This window comes from Primulina tabacum, chromosome 1 (assembly GCF_025594145.1).
Source record: "Primulina tabacum isolate GXHZ01 chromosome 1, ASM2559414v2, whole genome shotgun sequence".
Classification (NCBI taxonomy): domain Eukaryota; kingdom Viridiplantae; phylum Streptophyta; class Magnoliopsida; order Lamiales; family Gesneriaceae; genus Primulina; species Primulina tabacum.
This window is the reverse complement of record NC_134550.1, coordinates 3,056,779-3,074,885: the sequence shown is the minus strand read 5'-3', so window position 1 is coordinate 3,074,885 and position 18,107 is coordinate 3,056,779. Positions and strand designations below refer to the sequence as shown.

The 18,107-nt window shown below is 35.1% G+C and overlaps 2 protein-coding genes across 3 annotated transcripts; both read left to right on the top strand.

Moving 5' to 3' along the window:
- The first annotated feature begins 649 nt into the window (after positions 1–649).
- LOC142517636 (vacuolar sorting protein 39-like) lies at positions 650–10,383 on the top strand. 2 transcript variants are annotated; one of them, XM_075620006.1, is made up of 12 exons: positions 650–1,190; positions 1,866–2,077; positions 2,321–2,452; positions 2,536–2,679; positions 3,157–3,269; positions 5,321–5,756; positions 6,063–6,392; positions 7,137–7,358; positions 7,679–7,921; positions 8,719–9,165; positions 9,316–9,414; positions 9,785–10,383. In XM_075620006.1, exons 1-12 carry the CDS (start codon positions 737–739, stop codon positions 9,983–9,985), a joined length of 3,033 nt encoding a protein of 1,010 aa, XP_075476121.1. In that variant the 5' UTR covers positions 650–736; the 3' UTR covers positions 9,986–10,383. The 2 variants fall into 2 exon arrangements, with proteins under 2 accessions (XP_075476121.1, XP_075476199.1); XM_075620084.1 differs by having other exon boundaries at positions 1,036–1,168.
- Positions 10,384–11,846: 1,463 nt separating this feature from the next.
- Positions 11,847–17,188, top strand: LOC142517506 (type 2 DNA topoisomerase 6 subunit B-like). The gene is made up of 12 exons (XM_075619924.1): positions 11,847–11,977; positions 12,052–12,148; positions 12,535–12,618; positions 13,085–13,111; positions 13,436–13,544; positions 13,629–13,704; positions 13,810–13,830; positions 14,313–14,509; positions 14,884–15,031; positions 15,643–15,837; positions 15,958–16,080; positions 16,618–17,188. Exons 1-12 carry the CDS (start codon positions 11,924–11,926, stop codon positions 16,921–16,923), a joined length of 1,437 nt encoding a protein of 478 aa, XP_075476039.1. The 5' UTR covers positions 11,847–11,923; the 3' UTR covers positions 16,924–17,188.
- Positions 17,189–18,107: the final 919 nt, after the last annotated feature.

Here is an 18,107-nt window from a genome sequence, read left to right as displayed (position 1 = left end):
AGGTCAGCGAAGAACAGTACCGAAGTAATTTAAGTGGGCCCATTGAATGAGCCCAAATTGTCACCCATAAATTAAGGCCAATAAACGGCCCATTTCAGCCCATGCCCATCCTTCCCCTAGGCATTGTTTTACAACTATTTTTCTAGAAAAGTTCGAAAATTATATCTTGTCTTGAGTATAAATTTCAAAATTTACCGTATAGCATAAAAAATGAATTGGATAGATGGTATTTTCTTGAAGAAAGTAGGAGAACATGAATGATTATACAAACTTATGCGATCCCGTTAATTGATCTCTGTTTGTTTTTGTATCAAGCTCGATCTACATACGAAAAAAGATAGCTCACTTCTAATTCTTAGATTTTCAACAATATATCCTAATTTCTTGATTTTTTCATCGTATATCATTACAGAATCCGTAAAGATATGTTACTTAACTATTATTCATGTAAAATAATAATAAAAAAATTCATATCACAATTATTATTATTAATAATTAACAATAAAATGTGGACAAATCACACACAAGTAGTGTTGTGTTTAAACCCCAAACGACCCGACCAAAATAGAAAGTTAAAAAGCGCGGGATGAGGTCTCCCATCAGACCACTGTAACAACTGTCCCCCAAATAAAGCATCCATTGTACGACGTCGTTTCGCCGATCCCACCCTTTACAGATAAAAAAAAAAAGCATTTGAAAAAAGACAGCTCCAGCAAGAGAAATTGATTCCAGAAAAATGGTGCACAGCGCCTACGATTCATTCCAGCTAATCCCAAATTCCGCATCAAGAATCGACGCCATCGAGTCTTGCGGCTCCACCCTCATCCTCTCCTGCTCCGACGGCTCCCTCCGTATCTACGGCCCCGAGTCCTCTGCTGGGGAGGATCGATCCCCGCTGTCTACCGTTTCCGAATTCTATCATCACACGCTAGAGCTGAAAAAGGAGCCCTATGTGCTCGAGCGGACGATTAATGGCTTCTCCAAGAAGCCGATGCTCGCGATGGAAGTTATTAAGTCGAGGGAGCTCCTGCTCTCGCTCTCGGAGTCGATCGCCTTCCATAGGCTGCCCAATTTGGAGACTTTGGCTGTGATTACGAAGGCGAAGGGAGCGAACGCTTATTCTTGGGATGAGAAGAGGGGGTTCCTCTGCTTCGCGCGGCAGAAGAGGGTCTGTATTTTTAGGCACGACGGTAATTAATTGCTCGTGCTTTTTTAGATGAGTTATAGTTTTTTGTTGGAATTTTTTTTATCTTCTGTTTTGAGAATTGAACTATAATGTTTTGCTGACGGTATGATGGGGTAAAAGCAAGAATAGTCACGAGGATAATACTATTTGGCTGTTTCTTCATTGAGTTTTAATGATTGAATTTATGCCTGAGGCTTGATGGTAAACACTGCCTTATATACGAAAGTTACTTGGCTTTGTAGTTATTTTTTCAGTTTGATTTAGGTTCTGGGATGCTGTTACATTGCCATTAGTATCTAGGAAGGCTTAAACTTTAGATTGCCAAAATAACTATGTCGTCTTTTGATTCTCCAGAAATCATGAAATCTGCGTTACAAATTAAACTAATCATCATGCATCTGTTTTAGTACATAATTAGGAAATAAAAGTGAATTTGGTATTATTTTGGTCCGTCGATCATCGGAAGCAATTTTCACCTAATTGTTTTATTTGTTTACTTCTCACATTCATAGCCTTCCTGACTTGATGCTACTTCTTGCTTATAGTGGGAGTTCTTTCACTTTTTGGGCCATGGTATTCATTGACTTGGCATGATAAAATATTAATTCTCTCGATTAGGCATCTCAACATGCTTTACCTTGGAAGTCCATAGTATGATTTATGATTTATGATTTCTTAGGCGGGCGTGGTTTTGTGGAGGTGAAAGAATTTGGTGTTCCAGACCATGTGAAGTCAATGTCATGGTGTGGTGAAAATATATGTTTGGGGATTCGAAGAGAATATGTCATACTGAATTCAACAAATGGTGCATTGTCAGAGGTTTTTCCTTCAGGGAGAACTGCCCCGCCATTGGTTGTGTCTCTTCCGTCTGGAGAGCTTCTTCTGGGAAAGGTAACATATTTCTTATTTATCATTGTCTACGTGATGCCAGCAACCATGTTTTACACCAATAGGTATGTTTAAATGGTGATTAGGTCTATCAATTACTCGTGTCCCAAAGTTTACGGATTAAAGTACAAATTTTGAGCAAGTCTTACATAAGCCCTATTCAAGCTTGACGCATAATGCAATTATGTCTTGTTGCCTAAGTTTCTAGATGTATTATGTGATGAAATTTACCTGTGTTTTCTCCAGGATAATATTGGAGTATTTGTCGATCAAAATGGTAAACTTCTTCAGGAAGGTAGGATTTGCTGGTCGGAGGCTCCCACATCAGTTGTTATTGAGATGCCATATGCAGTAGGTCTTTTACCAAGACATATTGAGGTATTTGACATAAACTACCTCTCACCTGAATAGAGAATGGTCTTGGGAAATTTTGCAATTAACAATTCTTTTTGGATACACAGATACGGTCTCTTCGAAATCCTTATCCACTGATTCAAACTGTTGTTCTTCGTAATGCTCGCCGGCTCCTTCAGAGCACCCATGCTATGATTGTAGCACTAGAGACTTCTGTTTATGGGTTTTTTCCAGTTCCCCTTGGTGCTCAGGTGCATTTCTTTTTTTCCCCCACAATCTCTGGCTCTTCCATTTGATTATGACTTTGTTAATTGTGCCTGTACCAAAAAATAATTGTAAACCGTACATCTCTTATGGGTTAGTCTTGTTAATATTGGCCATTCTTTCGTCCTAACATTAATTATATGGTATAGTACCTGTTGGATTCAAGAAGTTGTACGCCTGTTCAATTATATGGAGTCATAAACTCGTAATGTATTCATATAGAGCAAGGGATAAAATTATGCTTTGATTTTCTTCGTGACATTTTATTATTATTATTTTACTTACTGCTGATTTAATATTTATGTGGATTTTGTGATGAAAAACTTAATTGCGGTGAGAAAGTTGATGTTAGAATTACTAAAAGAAGGCTCCAACGGTCATGTTTAACTTGAATTTTTACCCAACGGAAAAGATCACCACGACCTTATAAAATTCAATGTATATGTTGTATTCCATTTATCCAGATTGTTCAGCTAACAGCTTCAGGCAATTTTGAGGAAGCACTGGCTTTGTGCAAGTTACTTCCGCCAGAAGATTCAAGTCTTCGAGCCACTAGGGAGCAGTCAATTCATATAAGGTGGTTATTTTTCTTTGTTCTTAGTGTGTTTTGTTAGGTTTTATTTTAGCTCATTTCGTAAAAAGAAAACAGAAAGAAGACAAGGTCGGAGTTATTCTACTGATACAAGGAAGATGCTCACAACCAAACTCTTAAACTATAAAAACTTCTTATCTAGTTTATTGGAGTCAACTTTAATCGACTCTCCATATCTTTGAATGGTTATGTTTAATCAGCATACATGTAAATTAATATTTATTTGTGCATAATCATGTTATCTTTTTTTTATCCTCAACTTTTATAACCGCTTTATACTTTTTAAATCTCACAGTCCAATTATTCGTAACTGAATTTAATTAGATTTAACCGCATTAAATCACTATAGAACTTCGGTTTTTCAACCTGAAGTCGCATTGAGAAATCGAATCTATTATTAGTCAGTTTAACTATATGTTAATTGATATAGTGAAGCAAATATTAATATATCGTTTTCCGATTTTTTAATAACCAACATCAATTTAATTGGCTATATTAAAAGCACACGTGATAAACGACACCGGACAATGAGTCAAAATAAACAAATGAAATCAAATTGAAAAACATAAAAATAACTTGTCTCGGCTCTATCGTGGTGTTGATCTACAAACATCTACTCCATAAACTCAAAACAAAAACAAAACTCGTGTTCAAATTCATAGGGGAAAACATGATAAAAAAGATTGAAAGAAATATCAGCACTTTAGGCACGTTTTATTGAGAATATTGAAATCTTCCTCTCAACTTTTCAACCCTAGCCTTCCTTCTTCTCAGAGAAAACTTTATGCCTCCTCTGATGTTCTGTTGAGTAAAACTCCTTGTCAAAATCTTCTTCTCTCTCCAATTTGTATATCCTGTTAATGGGTCTAAGAGAGGTGATAAGTCTCAATCTTTTAAAATTCCAAAATTCCCTTATCTCACGAGGTGAACTCCACGTGGATGTGGTAAGATTTTCCCAAATTATCTTTATAAATTGAAAATCCCACCTGAATGGGAAGGAGTTTTATTTTCTTCTTTTATTTACTTATTATTAAAAATCATCTTGGAAAATAAGACAAAACTTTCCATCAATTATTTCCTTAATTATCGAGATATCACAGTGTTTTCTACTTCCATCTTTCTCTGGGTTTTTCCTACATGACATTAAATTGTTTGACTTTATCTCCAAAATTAAGCTTTTTTCACATTTTGGTCAAATCTATAAATGATATAAAATTAAATAAAATAAACATAAAATATGGAATAAAATGTCAGAAAAGCATGAATATGACAAAATAAAATCCCTTATCTATAAGATTTTGGCTTATCAAGGTGCTTTTAGGTGTTCAACATAGTTTGTCCTAGAAATTTTTTCCACAACTGATAATTTTGTAAATCCGTCTATAAGACATGAACAAGAGATGGTTAATACCAGAGATTTGGGAAGCAGAAAGAGAGAAAATAATCTTTTGAAGTTGGATCTATAACTCATTTCCTTTTGAAATGAAGGGATTACAACTTATAAATGGGAACAAGGAGCACATAACTTGATTTGTATCTTGTTATAAGTTATTGACTGACTAAAATTGTTAAAAGCATCATAGTCCCGAGCTAAAACTCAAGGAAATCTGATGAAATTTTTAATTCCGAGTATAAGATACTTGAGTCGACATTGGATATCCCTCCATTGAAATTTGGCTCATAGTATATTTAGAGAAGGAGTCTGTCTGGTCATCTTTCTTATCTGTTTTGATTTCCAATCATGATGCCATGGCCACAGCTGGGCTATTTATGAATTAAATTTCAACCGGTCCAACTTCAATTTGCTGTAACATTGTTAAATATACACATTCAAAGTCATGTTTTTTTTTAGAAAAAATATGATTTACTATTGCATTGCAATATTAGTGACTATAACTGGTAAAATGAAAATAATTTGATCAAAAGTTTCACAGTCAAAATGATGTTTGATTTAACAATCCAACATGCGGTATGTAATGGCATGAGTTACTCTTACATGCGGAAAATTGTGATGTCAAACCTGTACATGGATGCAGATATGCTCACTATTTGTTTGAAAACGGTAACTATGAGGAGGCCATGGAACATTTTTGGGCATCTCAGGTGGAAATCACTTACGTGCTTTCCCTGTACCCATCAATCATTCTTCCCAAATCATCTGTTGTACCTGAACCCGAGAAATATATGGATAGCAGTGGAGATGCTCTAGATCTCTCAAGAGGTTCCTCGAGCTTGTCAGATGATATGGAATCTTCAATTCATCCTCATGCATTGGATTCTGATGAGAGAGTAGATCTTGAATCCAGGAAGATGAACCACAATACTCTGATGGCCCTGATTAAGTTCTTGCAGAGAAAGAGATTCAATATTGTTGAAAAAGCTGCCGCTGAAGGAACTGACGAAGCTGTTTCAGATGCTGTCGGAAATAGTTTTGTTTCATATGGATACAATCGGCCCAAGAAACCAATTAAGGTGAGGTTTTTGCTATCTTTCACAGTTGTAAATTTAGATATGCCAAATTCTTGTTTTATAGATAAAGGTCTCAACTGTAACAGAATTTAAGCTTGCGTTCATCATGGTTAACTGTAGCAGAATTCAAGCTTGCCTTCATTGTGGTGACTCGTGACAATAAGTATTGTTTACCTTAAATAAATTTTTTGATTTGTCACCGTTGATTATCATTAGATTCCATTTCATGCCTAGTAGCACCTGTTGGACTGATTATTGTTTTATGTATTTCATTTTTGTGTGATTGTAATCTTTTTTGGGTTCTCATAGGGTCGAGCAAATGCGCCCATCAACTCTGTTGCTCGTGAAATTGCTGCTATACTTGACACAGCGTTACTTCAGGCCCTTCTATTGACTGGACAACCTTCAGCTGCTCTGGAACTATTAAAGGGTCTTAATTATTGTAGTGTAAAAATATGTGAAGAGTTTTTGCAGGAAAGAAATCAGCATGTTTGCCTGTTGGAACTTTATAAATGTAATGCAATGCACCGTGAGGCACTCAAGCTGCTTCATAAATTAGTTGAAGAGTCAAACTCAAACAATCCACCAGCCGAGCTCTCCCAGAAGTTCAAACCTGAAATGATTATCGAGTATCTGAAAGTAGGTATCTTTTACCATTGTGACACTATACTTGATTCACAAAGAAATACTTTGGCATTTATTTAAGCTGAAAGTGTTTCCCTGGGTCAGCAGAATCTATCATAATGCAAGTACACTTTCATACATTATAGACAACTGTCCGATTTACTTAAAAACAAAGGACACTAGGAAAAGTTTACTTACTGTTCTAGCTTTTGTTATACTTTTATTAATTGCTTTTCCTTTCGATTATTTCTCAATTGTGTATTTATCAGCAAGTTTTCTCTTACCAAAGCATATTGAGTGCACAAATATAAACAGTTTTGTGTAGATGGTGTATTGTTCGAATGCATCTAATTCATTATATCAATGAATGTAAAAGATTGCAAGTTCCGAACAACTTGAAACTCCAAATTAATTGGTCCAGCATCCAGATAACCCTGAATCATCTCCAGCCTCGACTGTTTTAGGGAATTTGCCAGAAATACATTGATTGCAAATGAATAATGTTTGTGCCCTATTTCTTGATTTTGACTCGTGAGATCCATATTTGTTCATAAAACTTCATGTCAAGCCTCTTTGCCAATATTAAGTACGTCAAAGTTCTTTACATAGCGGTAATGACAATAGTTCATATTCGAGATAAATTTCGCGAAGGTAGCATCAAGCAGGATATTACTGCTATAGATATAGTTTTGTGCCTGCTATTGTCTGACACCAATGACCTACTTCAACTATTTTTGAAAAATCTGCCTATTTTTTCAGCCTCTCTGTGGCACAGATCCGATGCTAGTCCTAGAGTTCTCAATGCTAGTTCTTGAAAGCTGCCCCACACAAACTATCGAACTCTTCTTGTCTGGAAATATTCCAGCCGACCTGGTAAACTCTTATCTAAAAAAACATGCTCCAAGCATGCAGGCTACATATTTGGAACTTATGCTTGCAATGAATGAAAACAGCATCTCAGGAAATCTCCAAAATGAAATGGTAAGGAATTACACATTCTGTGGCTGCTTAAGACTAAACCTTTACGGCTTTAATGATCATGAAGTTTGTCAGGTAGAGATCTCAGTTATCAAAGTGCTAGTTTTTTTTTAAAATACTTGAGGAAAATGAGTTACTTTTAATTGGTGGTGTTGTGCGCATATGACCTCCTCTCGAAAACATTTGTAAACTTATTTTCTGTCAAATAAAGACGGTATCATAACCAGATGACTTTGGTGAAATGTTCTTTTGTATTGCTAATATTACTCATAATTTGTTAGTCTAATATGAACTAATCTTCTGAAATCAATTGGTTCATCCAGATACAAATATATATGTCAGAAGTACTCGACTGGTATGCAGATCTTAATTCTCAGGGAAAGTGGGATGAGAAAATTTATTCTCCTACAAGGAAAAAACTGTTGTCTGCTTTGGATAGCATCTCTAGGTACAACCCGGAGATAATATTGAAGCGTCTTCCACCAGATGCCCTGTATGAAGAACGTGCGATTCTATTGGGCAAGATGAACCAACATGAGCTAGCTCTGTCCATTTATGTTCACAAGGTAACTATGTCCCCTGATTCCATATTTTCCGAGGATCATGTGTTTGATACCAAATAAATGTGTCATTAACTTTTGGTGTTATATGGATGTGTCTTTTATGCCTTTGTCAAATTTTTTTGAATTTTACTGGAACCCTTCTCTAGGAAGTTCTCCATATGAACTAGATAGACGTTGTAGCAGATCTACTTGCCTGCCTATTCACTAGCTTCGGACATTTGCTGCTGTCTTAATTTGTAACACATATAAGTACTACTCCAGGGATGTTTACTTGTGCATTGTAGTGTTGAGAAGTGCACAAGGTCCTGTGCACAAACCAATGTGCATCACATCACTTTCATGAAGTGCGTGAATTGGCCGTGGAGAACAGCATTACAACAAAGGGTCAAGGCATGCTTCAAGTATTATCCTTGTACATTAATGGATATTTGTTTTTTAATTATTCAATATATGTAAATACATATTGGATTTATGATACTATTTTTTCGCATATCTAGAGTGTAAAATAACATCATTTGGATTGTCCATATACCTAAAATTACTGTGGTATGTTTAATATGTTGACGAGCTTTGTTATTGGTGCATAGAAATAGGGTGTCAATATATTAGCCTTGCGTGTAAAAGGAAGGAACAGCGTTTAATGTGACATGTTTTATGTGTTTCGCCAGTAAAATGTCCTGCTCATGTTTTCTGTATGTCCTCTCTTCTTTTCTTTCTTTCTTTTTACCCCTTGAAGCAACTCATCTTCATTTTCACGCATTCTAACCCTCTCTTCTTTGGTGTGTGGATAAATTGTATAGCTTAACGTTCCTGAACTGGCACTGTCATATTGCGATCGGGTTTATGAGTCCGCAGTTGGTCAACATGCAGCAAAATCTCATGGCAACATATATCTTACTCTGCTGCAAATATATTTGAATCCTCGGAAGACAACAAAAAACTTTGAAAAGAGAATTGCCAATTTGATTTCTTCTCAGAGCTTTGCTATTCCTAAGGTTGGTCCTGGAACAGGTAAAACCAAAGGTCGTTTAAATAAGAAAATTGCGGAAATTGAGGTTGCGGAGGAGACTCGCTTCAACACTAGTGGCACTGACAGTGGAAAGAGTGATGGTGATACCGATGATGCAATTGAGTTAGGAGCTTCTACCATCATGCTTGATAAGGTCATTGATTTATTGGGCCAAAGATGGGATCGAATAAATGGAGCACAGGCCTTAAAGCTGCTACCTAGAGAAACTAAGCTAAAGGTAATTTCCTTGTTGGACAGAGTATATATGAATATAAGAAGCGGGAAATGCCTGCGTGTTGGATTCTTCTGGTGTTCCTTGAGATGAATTACCTGTGATGCAATATGTCTAGACTGCTCTCTTACTCTTTTTTTTATTGGCTCACTGCAGAATCTACTTCCTTTTCTTGGTCCACTTTTGAGAAAATCCGGTGAAGCATACCGAAATTTTTCTGTGATAAAGAGCTTGAGAGAGAGTGAAAGCCTACAGGTATGTTTCTTTCAAAATGTTTCGGGATAAATTGGAATTTGTACACTTACAAAGGCCTGAATGTCAATTAATACACTCATTTCTAGCATGTACATATGTCAAATGTAAACAGACGTTACCTTATGACTTGCTAATGAATGAGGCAAATGAGAAACCAATCACGCCAATCATAGTTTTCATGTACTCTTTATCCGAGCATTAACTGTGTAAATAATCTGTTGATCGTCAAGTTCCGCCATTTTCTATGTAAAGATTGACCTTCTGGATTTGACAGCACCTCATAAAGATTCCAATAAAACAATTTTAACTAATTTCCATGATTGCATTATGTTTTAGTTTCTCTAAATTATTATTTTTTTCTGAATCACAGGTAAAAGATGAATTATATAGCCATAGGAAAAGTGTTGTGAGGATTACTGGAGACAGTATGTGCTCTCTTTGCAACAAAAAGATAGGAACTAGTGTCTTTGCAATTTATCCCAATGGTAAGACGATTGTGCACTTTGTTTGCTTCAAAGATTCACAGAATATGAAAGCTGTGGCAAAAGGCTCACCGTTGCGCAAGAGGTGACAGTGCATCGATAAATAGTAGCAGCAGGTGACAATATTCCCTCCATTGCAGTGGCAACTTTCCATGTCATTTGGGAGGTCGAAAATGAATTACAATGCGCTTTTTGTCTTCTTTATATCTTCCTTTTCAACAAGGACCAGTTCTCGACTCGCAAAGCTGCTTGCCTTTTTTCTGTTTCTTGCTCTTTTGACTGAGAAACTGCAGCACACGAGAAATAATAGAACGGTGTCATCAACTTGTTGTATATCTTATTTATGATGTGCCAGGCTTGAAGTGTTCTGTTGTCGAAGGGTTTCATTTTTTTGGAAATTGCTTTTGTTGTAAATCAGTACCACACGTGATTGTGAAATGATAATTTTCTAATTTAATGGAAGAGCAACTCATTCCGTTGGTTGTCACTTGTATTACTTCCTCTTTTTATCTAGTTTATGTTGACTTCCTACATCAATTTCACTAACAATTGTGGAAGTGGGGTTGGTAAGTTTGAGTGGCATTCCCACCTATTAATGACCAGATGCATGAAAGTCAGTCAAAAATCGCCAAGACAGGTGAGTGTACCACTGCGAACGTCGTGCACAATGGGTTGTTTGATGCAAAATTGTGTTTAGTTTAAATTCTATCTGATTGAATAGAACCATAGGCGCAAATGTGAATTTTGGATATTGAGGAGTTGAGGGATGTCGTTGATTTTCTTTATCTTTTCTTCAAGCAATTCTTATAAATTTGAATCCATAATCGTTGGGTAACTTGCAGGACAAAAAAAAAAAGATTAAAACTTGCTGAGTTTCAGCAGATGAAAAAATAGGTCAATCTCACCTGTTAATTTATGGAATGTTAGAAAAAATAGGTAACCTTTGGGCTGATTGACGAAACAAGAACGTTGCAATTTATGGAATGTTAGTAAATGGTGGATAATTAGTCTTATTCCTATGGTTTCAGTGTATTGCTATTAATGTTTCTTTATGTTTATTAAAGTGAAACTATATTTATTTTTGTTTTTGAATGGAATTATTTGATTTTTTTGGAACATATGTGTGTATTCGGAATTTCGAATGTGAGGATATAAATTTTAAACTCATTAATTAAATTAAATTTACCTAAACAACTAGAATAAATTTGAAATTGTTGATTTGAATTCATCAGTATAATCTCGTAATTTTAAATTACTCAATCCAAATAACTCGACAATGTTCAAAATTTTATATCGATTGATGTAGATCCAAATAGTATATATATTTCATTAATTAAATTCTGTTAGTAAAGTTTCCATGCCATAAGATTGGACAAAGTTCTGAATAGAAATATATGTATTAACCATTTTTTAAATATTATAATCTCGTATGAGATTATATAATAAATTTAAGCGAAAATAATTTTTATAGTTCACTAATTTGTTATATTTTGGGTTTTGGTTGACCAGATATGCAAAATTTGGTTTAGGTGAAGCGACTTAAAAAAATTTTGGTTTTCAGAATCTGCTACTCCAGATATTGACGTGAAACCCAAAAATAATGACGAGATGCTGAAAATTGCTAAAATATTCAGCATCATGTCTACAATTGAACCAAAATTGTCGAAAATTAGAAGTTAATGCACTCAAATCAAACTTTAACAAGTTAATGGATCGAAAAATTTATTTCCACTAATATTATATGTGAAATAAAAATCTAAAAACATAAAATTTCTTTAAAATATTAATAGATTAATACTTTTTATTTTATTTTTTTAAAAAAAACACATTTCGCATATATATTTTATAAATCACATTTAACCTTTTTTAATACCTCTTTTTTAAAATATGACATCTAAAATGCTATTAATTTTATAAAATAATTTTTTTTCCTGGAGATTTGATGCAATTATCCCGTTAAATTACAAGTAATAATAAAATAAAACTGCGCGGGCTTTTCATTATATCTGTTGTTTTCTGGAACACTGATGCTTCTGGTCGTCCAAATGGAAATAGATTCTGTGGAAAAGCTGTGTAAATTTGTGAGTTACGAAATCTCGTTTTTCTCGCTTTTTTTAGCATTAAGCTAACTGGATTGCTGATTGGATTTTCACAGTTGATATCTTCTGCGTTTCAAAGATGCCGCCAGTTGGATTATATTTGCAGATTATCTGTTTTCCTCAAGCCCGAACCTCCTTCAGTTCGAATCTCAGGTATATGTTGCAAATTTATGATTTATTTCTTGATTGGATTGCAGAAATTTTGAACTCAATTCAACGTGATTGTAGCTTGAATTGACCAAATTCTGTTGTCTCCATCAGTCAAGGGATGCAAATAGACAATTTGTGGCTAAATCCATGTGGTCTTTGTCATATTATGTAAAAAAAATTAGTGCATTCGAAAGAGAGAGAATTCTGGCGGGGAGAAGTTCGCACGGTTGGGAGAACTATTAAAATGTGTTTAGAAATTCTTCTGCAGAATTGAGTAGTGTGGATAATTTTATGTTTCTGTTGAGTTGCTAGAAATTTGAGTTTGTGGATCATTTTCAAAAGTCTGAAACTCGGATGACTTGCATTAGTAATGTCTTCCCTTTCAACAGTTTCTGACACAGGTGTTGGAAGCACTTTGGAGGAATTTCATGAACTGAAAGTTCGAAATGATCCCATTTTGACTGGGAAATGGGGTAAGTGAATCAGTTATTCCATTCTATCCTGATCATTTTGGTAAGAACCATCTTTTTGTCCGTGAGGATTGTGCTGTTCTAATTGAACTTGCATTTATACTTATATGGGTATAAGTCTGCATAGTTTTCCCATGAATCAAGTTTCTTGTTATTTATTTCACATTCACGACGTAACTCTGGTCATATAATGTTGCTGTTTTCTGATTTCCTATCCCCTCTATCATTGTAATTTTTTCCCCATATAACCCAACCAGGAAAATTAATTAGCTGTCATCGAATGCTTTCTGTTAAAATGCTGTAATGATTACTTTTAACATTCATATTTTTAATCATCCAAATTGTACCTTGTCAATAATATATTGATCCTGACATATTTAAAATATTTTGTACTCTTTATGCCCGGCAATTCTCTTAATTCATGTTATATCAATTCATATTCCCTTACTATTTGTATGTTTTATTGCAGATGGAGTTCTTAGCATTGCTACTACAGGTAAGGTCTCTCTCGAAGTAAATTGTCTTTGCTCAATTGTTGGGTGTTGTGTAATAATTAAGCTTCGATTGTGGATGCCATCTGGACCAGGAACAAAATAAAGAATGTGAGGCTATTGTTAAAAGTCTCAGAACTAACTATTGAACCTATTACTTAACCAGTGGAACCTAAATCTAAATTCTTTCTCTAGTTCGTTTTGACCCAAACTAATCTGATCGAAATGGCACAAACTTGAGAAGTGGTATGCTTAAGAGTCATAAAGATTTTCCAGAAAATAAATGTGATGCCTGGCTGCTATTTTCATCGTTAGATCCACTTGACCAGGCATCACTGATACTGAGATTCATCACATGAAACTCGACTTGAAAGAAAATACTTCGTCAAGAAGGCTTGTGAGATTACCATCAGCGGCAAAGAATGGCCCAAAATTCAGGCAATGTGTTTCCTCTTTTCTGTCATAAATGTGGAAACTTCTCTATAGAAAATATTCTGGATCTGTTCTGTTATTCTTTTGCAGTGGAACTGAAGTATCATTGTCAATATCTGAAAAAATTGATGTTCTACTGGCAATGATGACAATCTTCATTAGGAAGGTTGATTTCTGATGACTGATTCATTTTCTAGATTTAAATGAGTGTTGGGATGATTAATTAACTACACTGCTGATGCCCAATTCATTTGCTCACAATCTTTTGCAGATGCTTGTTCTGAGATCTCCAGTGAGTTCTGATTGCCTCTGTTGATGTGCAATTTTTTCCGCAGCATATATGTGTTTGTTCCTTTTGGTTTTACCTTTCCTTACCTTAGAAGGACCTCTACATTCAAGAGTTACCAGAGAGACCAAACTCCATTCAAGATGGTTAACAATTGATATGACATGTACTTGATCATTAGTTAATATGTTGGATCAAAATCATCAAATTGATTCCCCCATCTTCTGATTGATTCCCCATTTCAACGCACAAATGAAAGTGCATCTTTTTTCCTTGGGTGATGGTAATGATCCTCTAAATCTACGAAGTGTTTGTCTAGACTGTAGTGCCTTTCGAAATTTTAAAATTATGTGTGTTCAGCAATTAATATAATCTCGTGATCTTTTGAAAAATGCACTTTGTGATTTTAGTACATTGAGTTATAATTTCTGGAATAACTCTGATGTAAGGTTATCTCACTTGTTGCTCATCTGCGCTGATATCTCCAGAAGATTGCAATTGAAGTCTCTGTTGATTCTGGGGATATCACAGGATCACAACATAAAAGAATTGTACTGGAAAATGCATGCAGTGTCTTGCCTGTGGATGCAGCAAATATTGACTTTCTGAAGTTGGGATTTGAAGACTATGTCTCTAAGCATGGAAAGAGACTGGTTGAAGCGTGCCAGTCTTGCTCCTCAACTGGGTGTGTCATAGAATTTCAGTTTTCTTTATATGAATAGATTTATAACTACCGAATCTTTTAACAGTAATCACATGGATGAACATCTGTAGATACTGTCGAATTTTTAGTATGCTCTCACAGTATCGAAAACATAGACCAGCCCTGCCGGTAAGGCCAGACAAATCTTGAACAATGGCATGGCACAGAAGCTATGGTGTCAGAATGGATTATTAACCTTGATTCATTATGTTTTCACGCAGAATAAAAAAATCATCATTGAGAAGGCTCTCACTTAGTCTTTCAGCATCACCTTCTGCGGACTGTGATAGTTATAATAATCATAACTCTGGCTTGACTGTGTCATAATTCTATTTTTATTTTGATAATGTTCACAGAAAGATTCTCAAAGTTGGCACTGGGGTCGCGTGCAGCTCTGGAAACCAACAAGGTGGTGGACAGGTGATGGACGCTGTTATCATCATCAGTGAAACAACAGTGCCAGCTCAAACTTCCTGCTGCTGTTTGTATGGCAGAAAAACAGAGGTTTGTTCTGGGTTATATATTCTTTATATTATGAAGCAAAACTTATTGGTGGTAATTCTCGTTCAAATATCTCCCATGGAATTTTGTACCGTTTGGATCTGATAGCGTATTCTATTGAAGAAATAGTTTCTGCAAGAGCACATGCTCAGCGTGTTGCCAAAGCCTCCCATAGTATAGCATAATCATTCGCTGACCTATTATTGAAGTCTATGATGATGTCCTAAACTTCTTATGCTACGTAAAGGTTTAAACATATTTTTCATACTGTTTCTTCTGATGGATTTACAGAGATTAAAAAAGAATAAACAAGGACCTGGTGAATGCGATTATATTTTTAAATACAATATCAACAAATGATCTCAAACTGATATTATTATTTGAACTAACTTATACCACCAGGTCCCTCTGAACCCATTATATTACGTGGAAAAAAAAAAGCACAAAAATGGTCAAAAGAAAACTGTGGACGATTCTTGCTTTTTGCCCTTTCAGCCTTTGTCATCCTGAAACATGGGGTTCTTCCTTCTTAGCGCTGATAAAGAAAAGATTTCCTATATGCAAAATTTTTTCCTATGGGATTATATTTAAAGAATCTGCATTTCTGCATCTAGGTCTTGTATAACAGAGATTTCTCACCCAGTTCAATGCCGCAATCATCTCTTGACGCACTGACAAGCATTGAATGGAAAAAGTATGGATTGACTCTAAGAAGTCTTGCAGATCAAGATGGTCTTGTCTTACTAGAGTGGGAGAACCTGCCACCATGTGTCCACATCGACATTGTTCTCCATAGATACAATAGACAATATCCTTGAGTGCTGTTACAAAATTACTATAATATCCATCATATTCCTCTGAACTTTTGGTGTGCCCTACTACTTGGTGTTACGTTTTCTTCCTTGTTTTCTTAACTTGCGGCAAGAACAAAGATGTCTAGCTCAGAAAATAGTCGAGTTGATCGAACTCTAACTAGAAAATCTGTCAAGCTTGCGCTGAAGGAAATGAAGGAAAAGAATATGGGGGTCTTGCTCAGTGAGCGTGCACTTAAGGTTAGAATTTGTAGTCTCTCACCTCTGTTAATAAACACCTTAATATCAAGATAGAAAGTTTATGTACAGTAAGAAGATATTTCCCTTCTTTTTCCCTATTTCCTTTTATGGTGTTCTTTATATTTTAGGTACTAACAACAGAATTCAACTTAGAAACCATCACGATATAAATGGGAAAGCATCCGAAAATTGGGAATCACTCCAAAATTTCTTGCTATTCTGTAGTCTCAATAAATGTACAGTATACCTAATTTAGCTTGACATAGGTCAGCATTATCGATACGAAACTTACAGTTACAGTTGCCTAAGAACCAGCATTTTGTCTTATGCTATGATAAGGTATCCAAGCAGAAATTCCAACTCAAGTGGAATAGTTTCTTGAACTTACGTACCACTTCACATTTTCTTACTGATCAAGCGTGGATGTAGAAGTACTTGTGGTTACATTGATGAAGATTTGTTGAAGTATGAGTGCATCATACAGCTAATTTTTTCCCACTAGTTTTCGTTTGGAAGGTTGAAATTCATTCTTTGCAGATCTCCAACTATGCACCTGATCTTGCCAAGACAATTACTGGTCTAATATTGTCCTCAAACGACTTAAACTTCCAAGGACAATGCCTTTCTCTTCTTGGTTTGCAGTGCCAAGAAAGTAATAGGGAGACTGTTGAGAAGTGCATCAAGGATAAATTAATCTCTGTTATATCGAAACATGATAGCAAATCTTGGGAATCCAGAGAAGCTTCGTCTCTTTTTGTAGATGACTATTCTCAACAGAAGCGAATTGGCGCAGACGAGGAACGTGAAGAAGGTGATGAAGTATTTCCCTATCCTGATTTCTAAAGAGAGATGGATTTCTGCAATAAAAACATATTTACTTTGAAATTATCTTTCTATGTCTTGAACTAGAGGTGCAATTCACCTGCTTTTAAGCTGTGGGTTTCTTACAATTATAGGGGCAGACCTAATTTTGATAACTGCATTGATATTATTGGGAAAAGGATATGTCAAATTGAGTGTGCCGGAATCAAATAGCAAACTTAAGATGGTGCATAGATCGAATGATTTGAAACGAGTGGATTTCAGATTTCTCAGTCGAATCGATAGTTTATGTTTTGAGTAAAAAATTAGAGCATATATTTCAAGTTCCTCCTTTTTTTGATGTCTTTCCTATAAATTTTGAAAGATTTTAAAATTACAACCAACGATATAAATCATACAAGCTTATATTCTTTAAATTAAATCATTTCATCCTAGATTAAAACATCAATTAAAACACTTGAAGGGCGTCTATCGAGTAAATGGGCTACCTCACTGTGGAATTCGGGCTCAGCTACACGAATATCAAGCTCATCACATAGAGTCCATCACCTACCTTTACATTCTCTGTTTCGACACTGGCCACAGTGGCTTTTCGTTATATTGTCTATTATATAAATTTTTAAAGTTTAAAATATATTATTTATTATACTATGTTAATATTTTACATAATGTAATAATATTTTGGTCCGACCGTCTAAATAAACCGATATAATTGAGTGGACATTTCAACCGACAAAATTGAGTGGACATTTTTTTTTAAGATAACTGTTTCCACCTAGGTAAAAACATAACATATTTGGCAAAAATTTGTGTGAGACGGTTTCATGGGTCGTATTTTATTAGACAGATCTCTTATTTAGGTTATCCATTAAAAAATATTACTTTTATGCTAAAAGTATTATTTTTTATTGTGAATATCGGTAGAGTTGACATGTCTCACAGATAAAAACTCGTGAGATCGTGTCACAAGAAACCTACTCTGCATATTTTGATTAAAAAGGTTCACCTTATATTTTCTAAATAATTTTCCTAGCAAGATAACTTTTATAAGTGTACTATTAAGTATTGAGGACTTGGAACTGGAAGACTGATTTCGAAGTGTCAATTTATACACACACAACAGCGTGTACATGTTTTTCAGTCAACAGGAGAATTGTACAGTCCTTGTTGCTTCCTCAATCTAAGACAATAATAAGTGCTTTTTC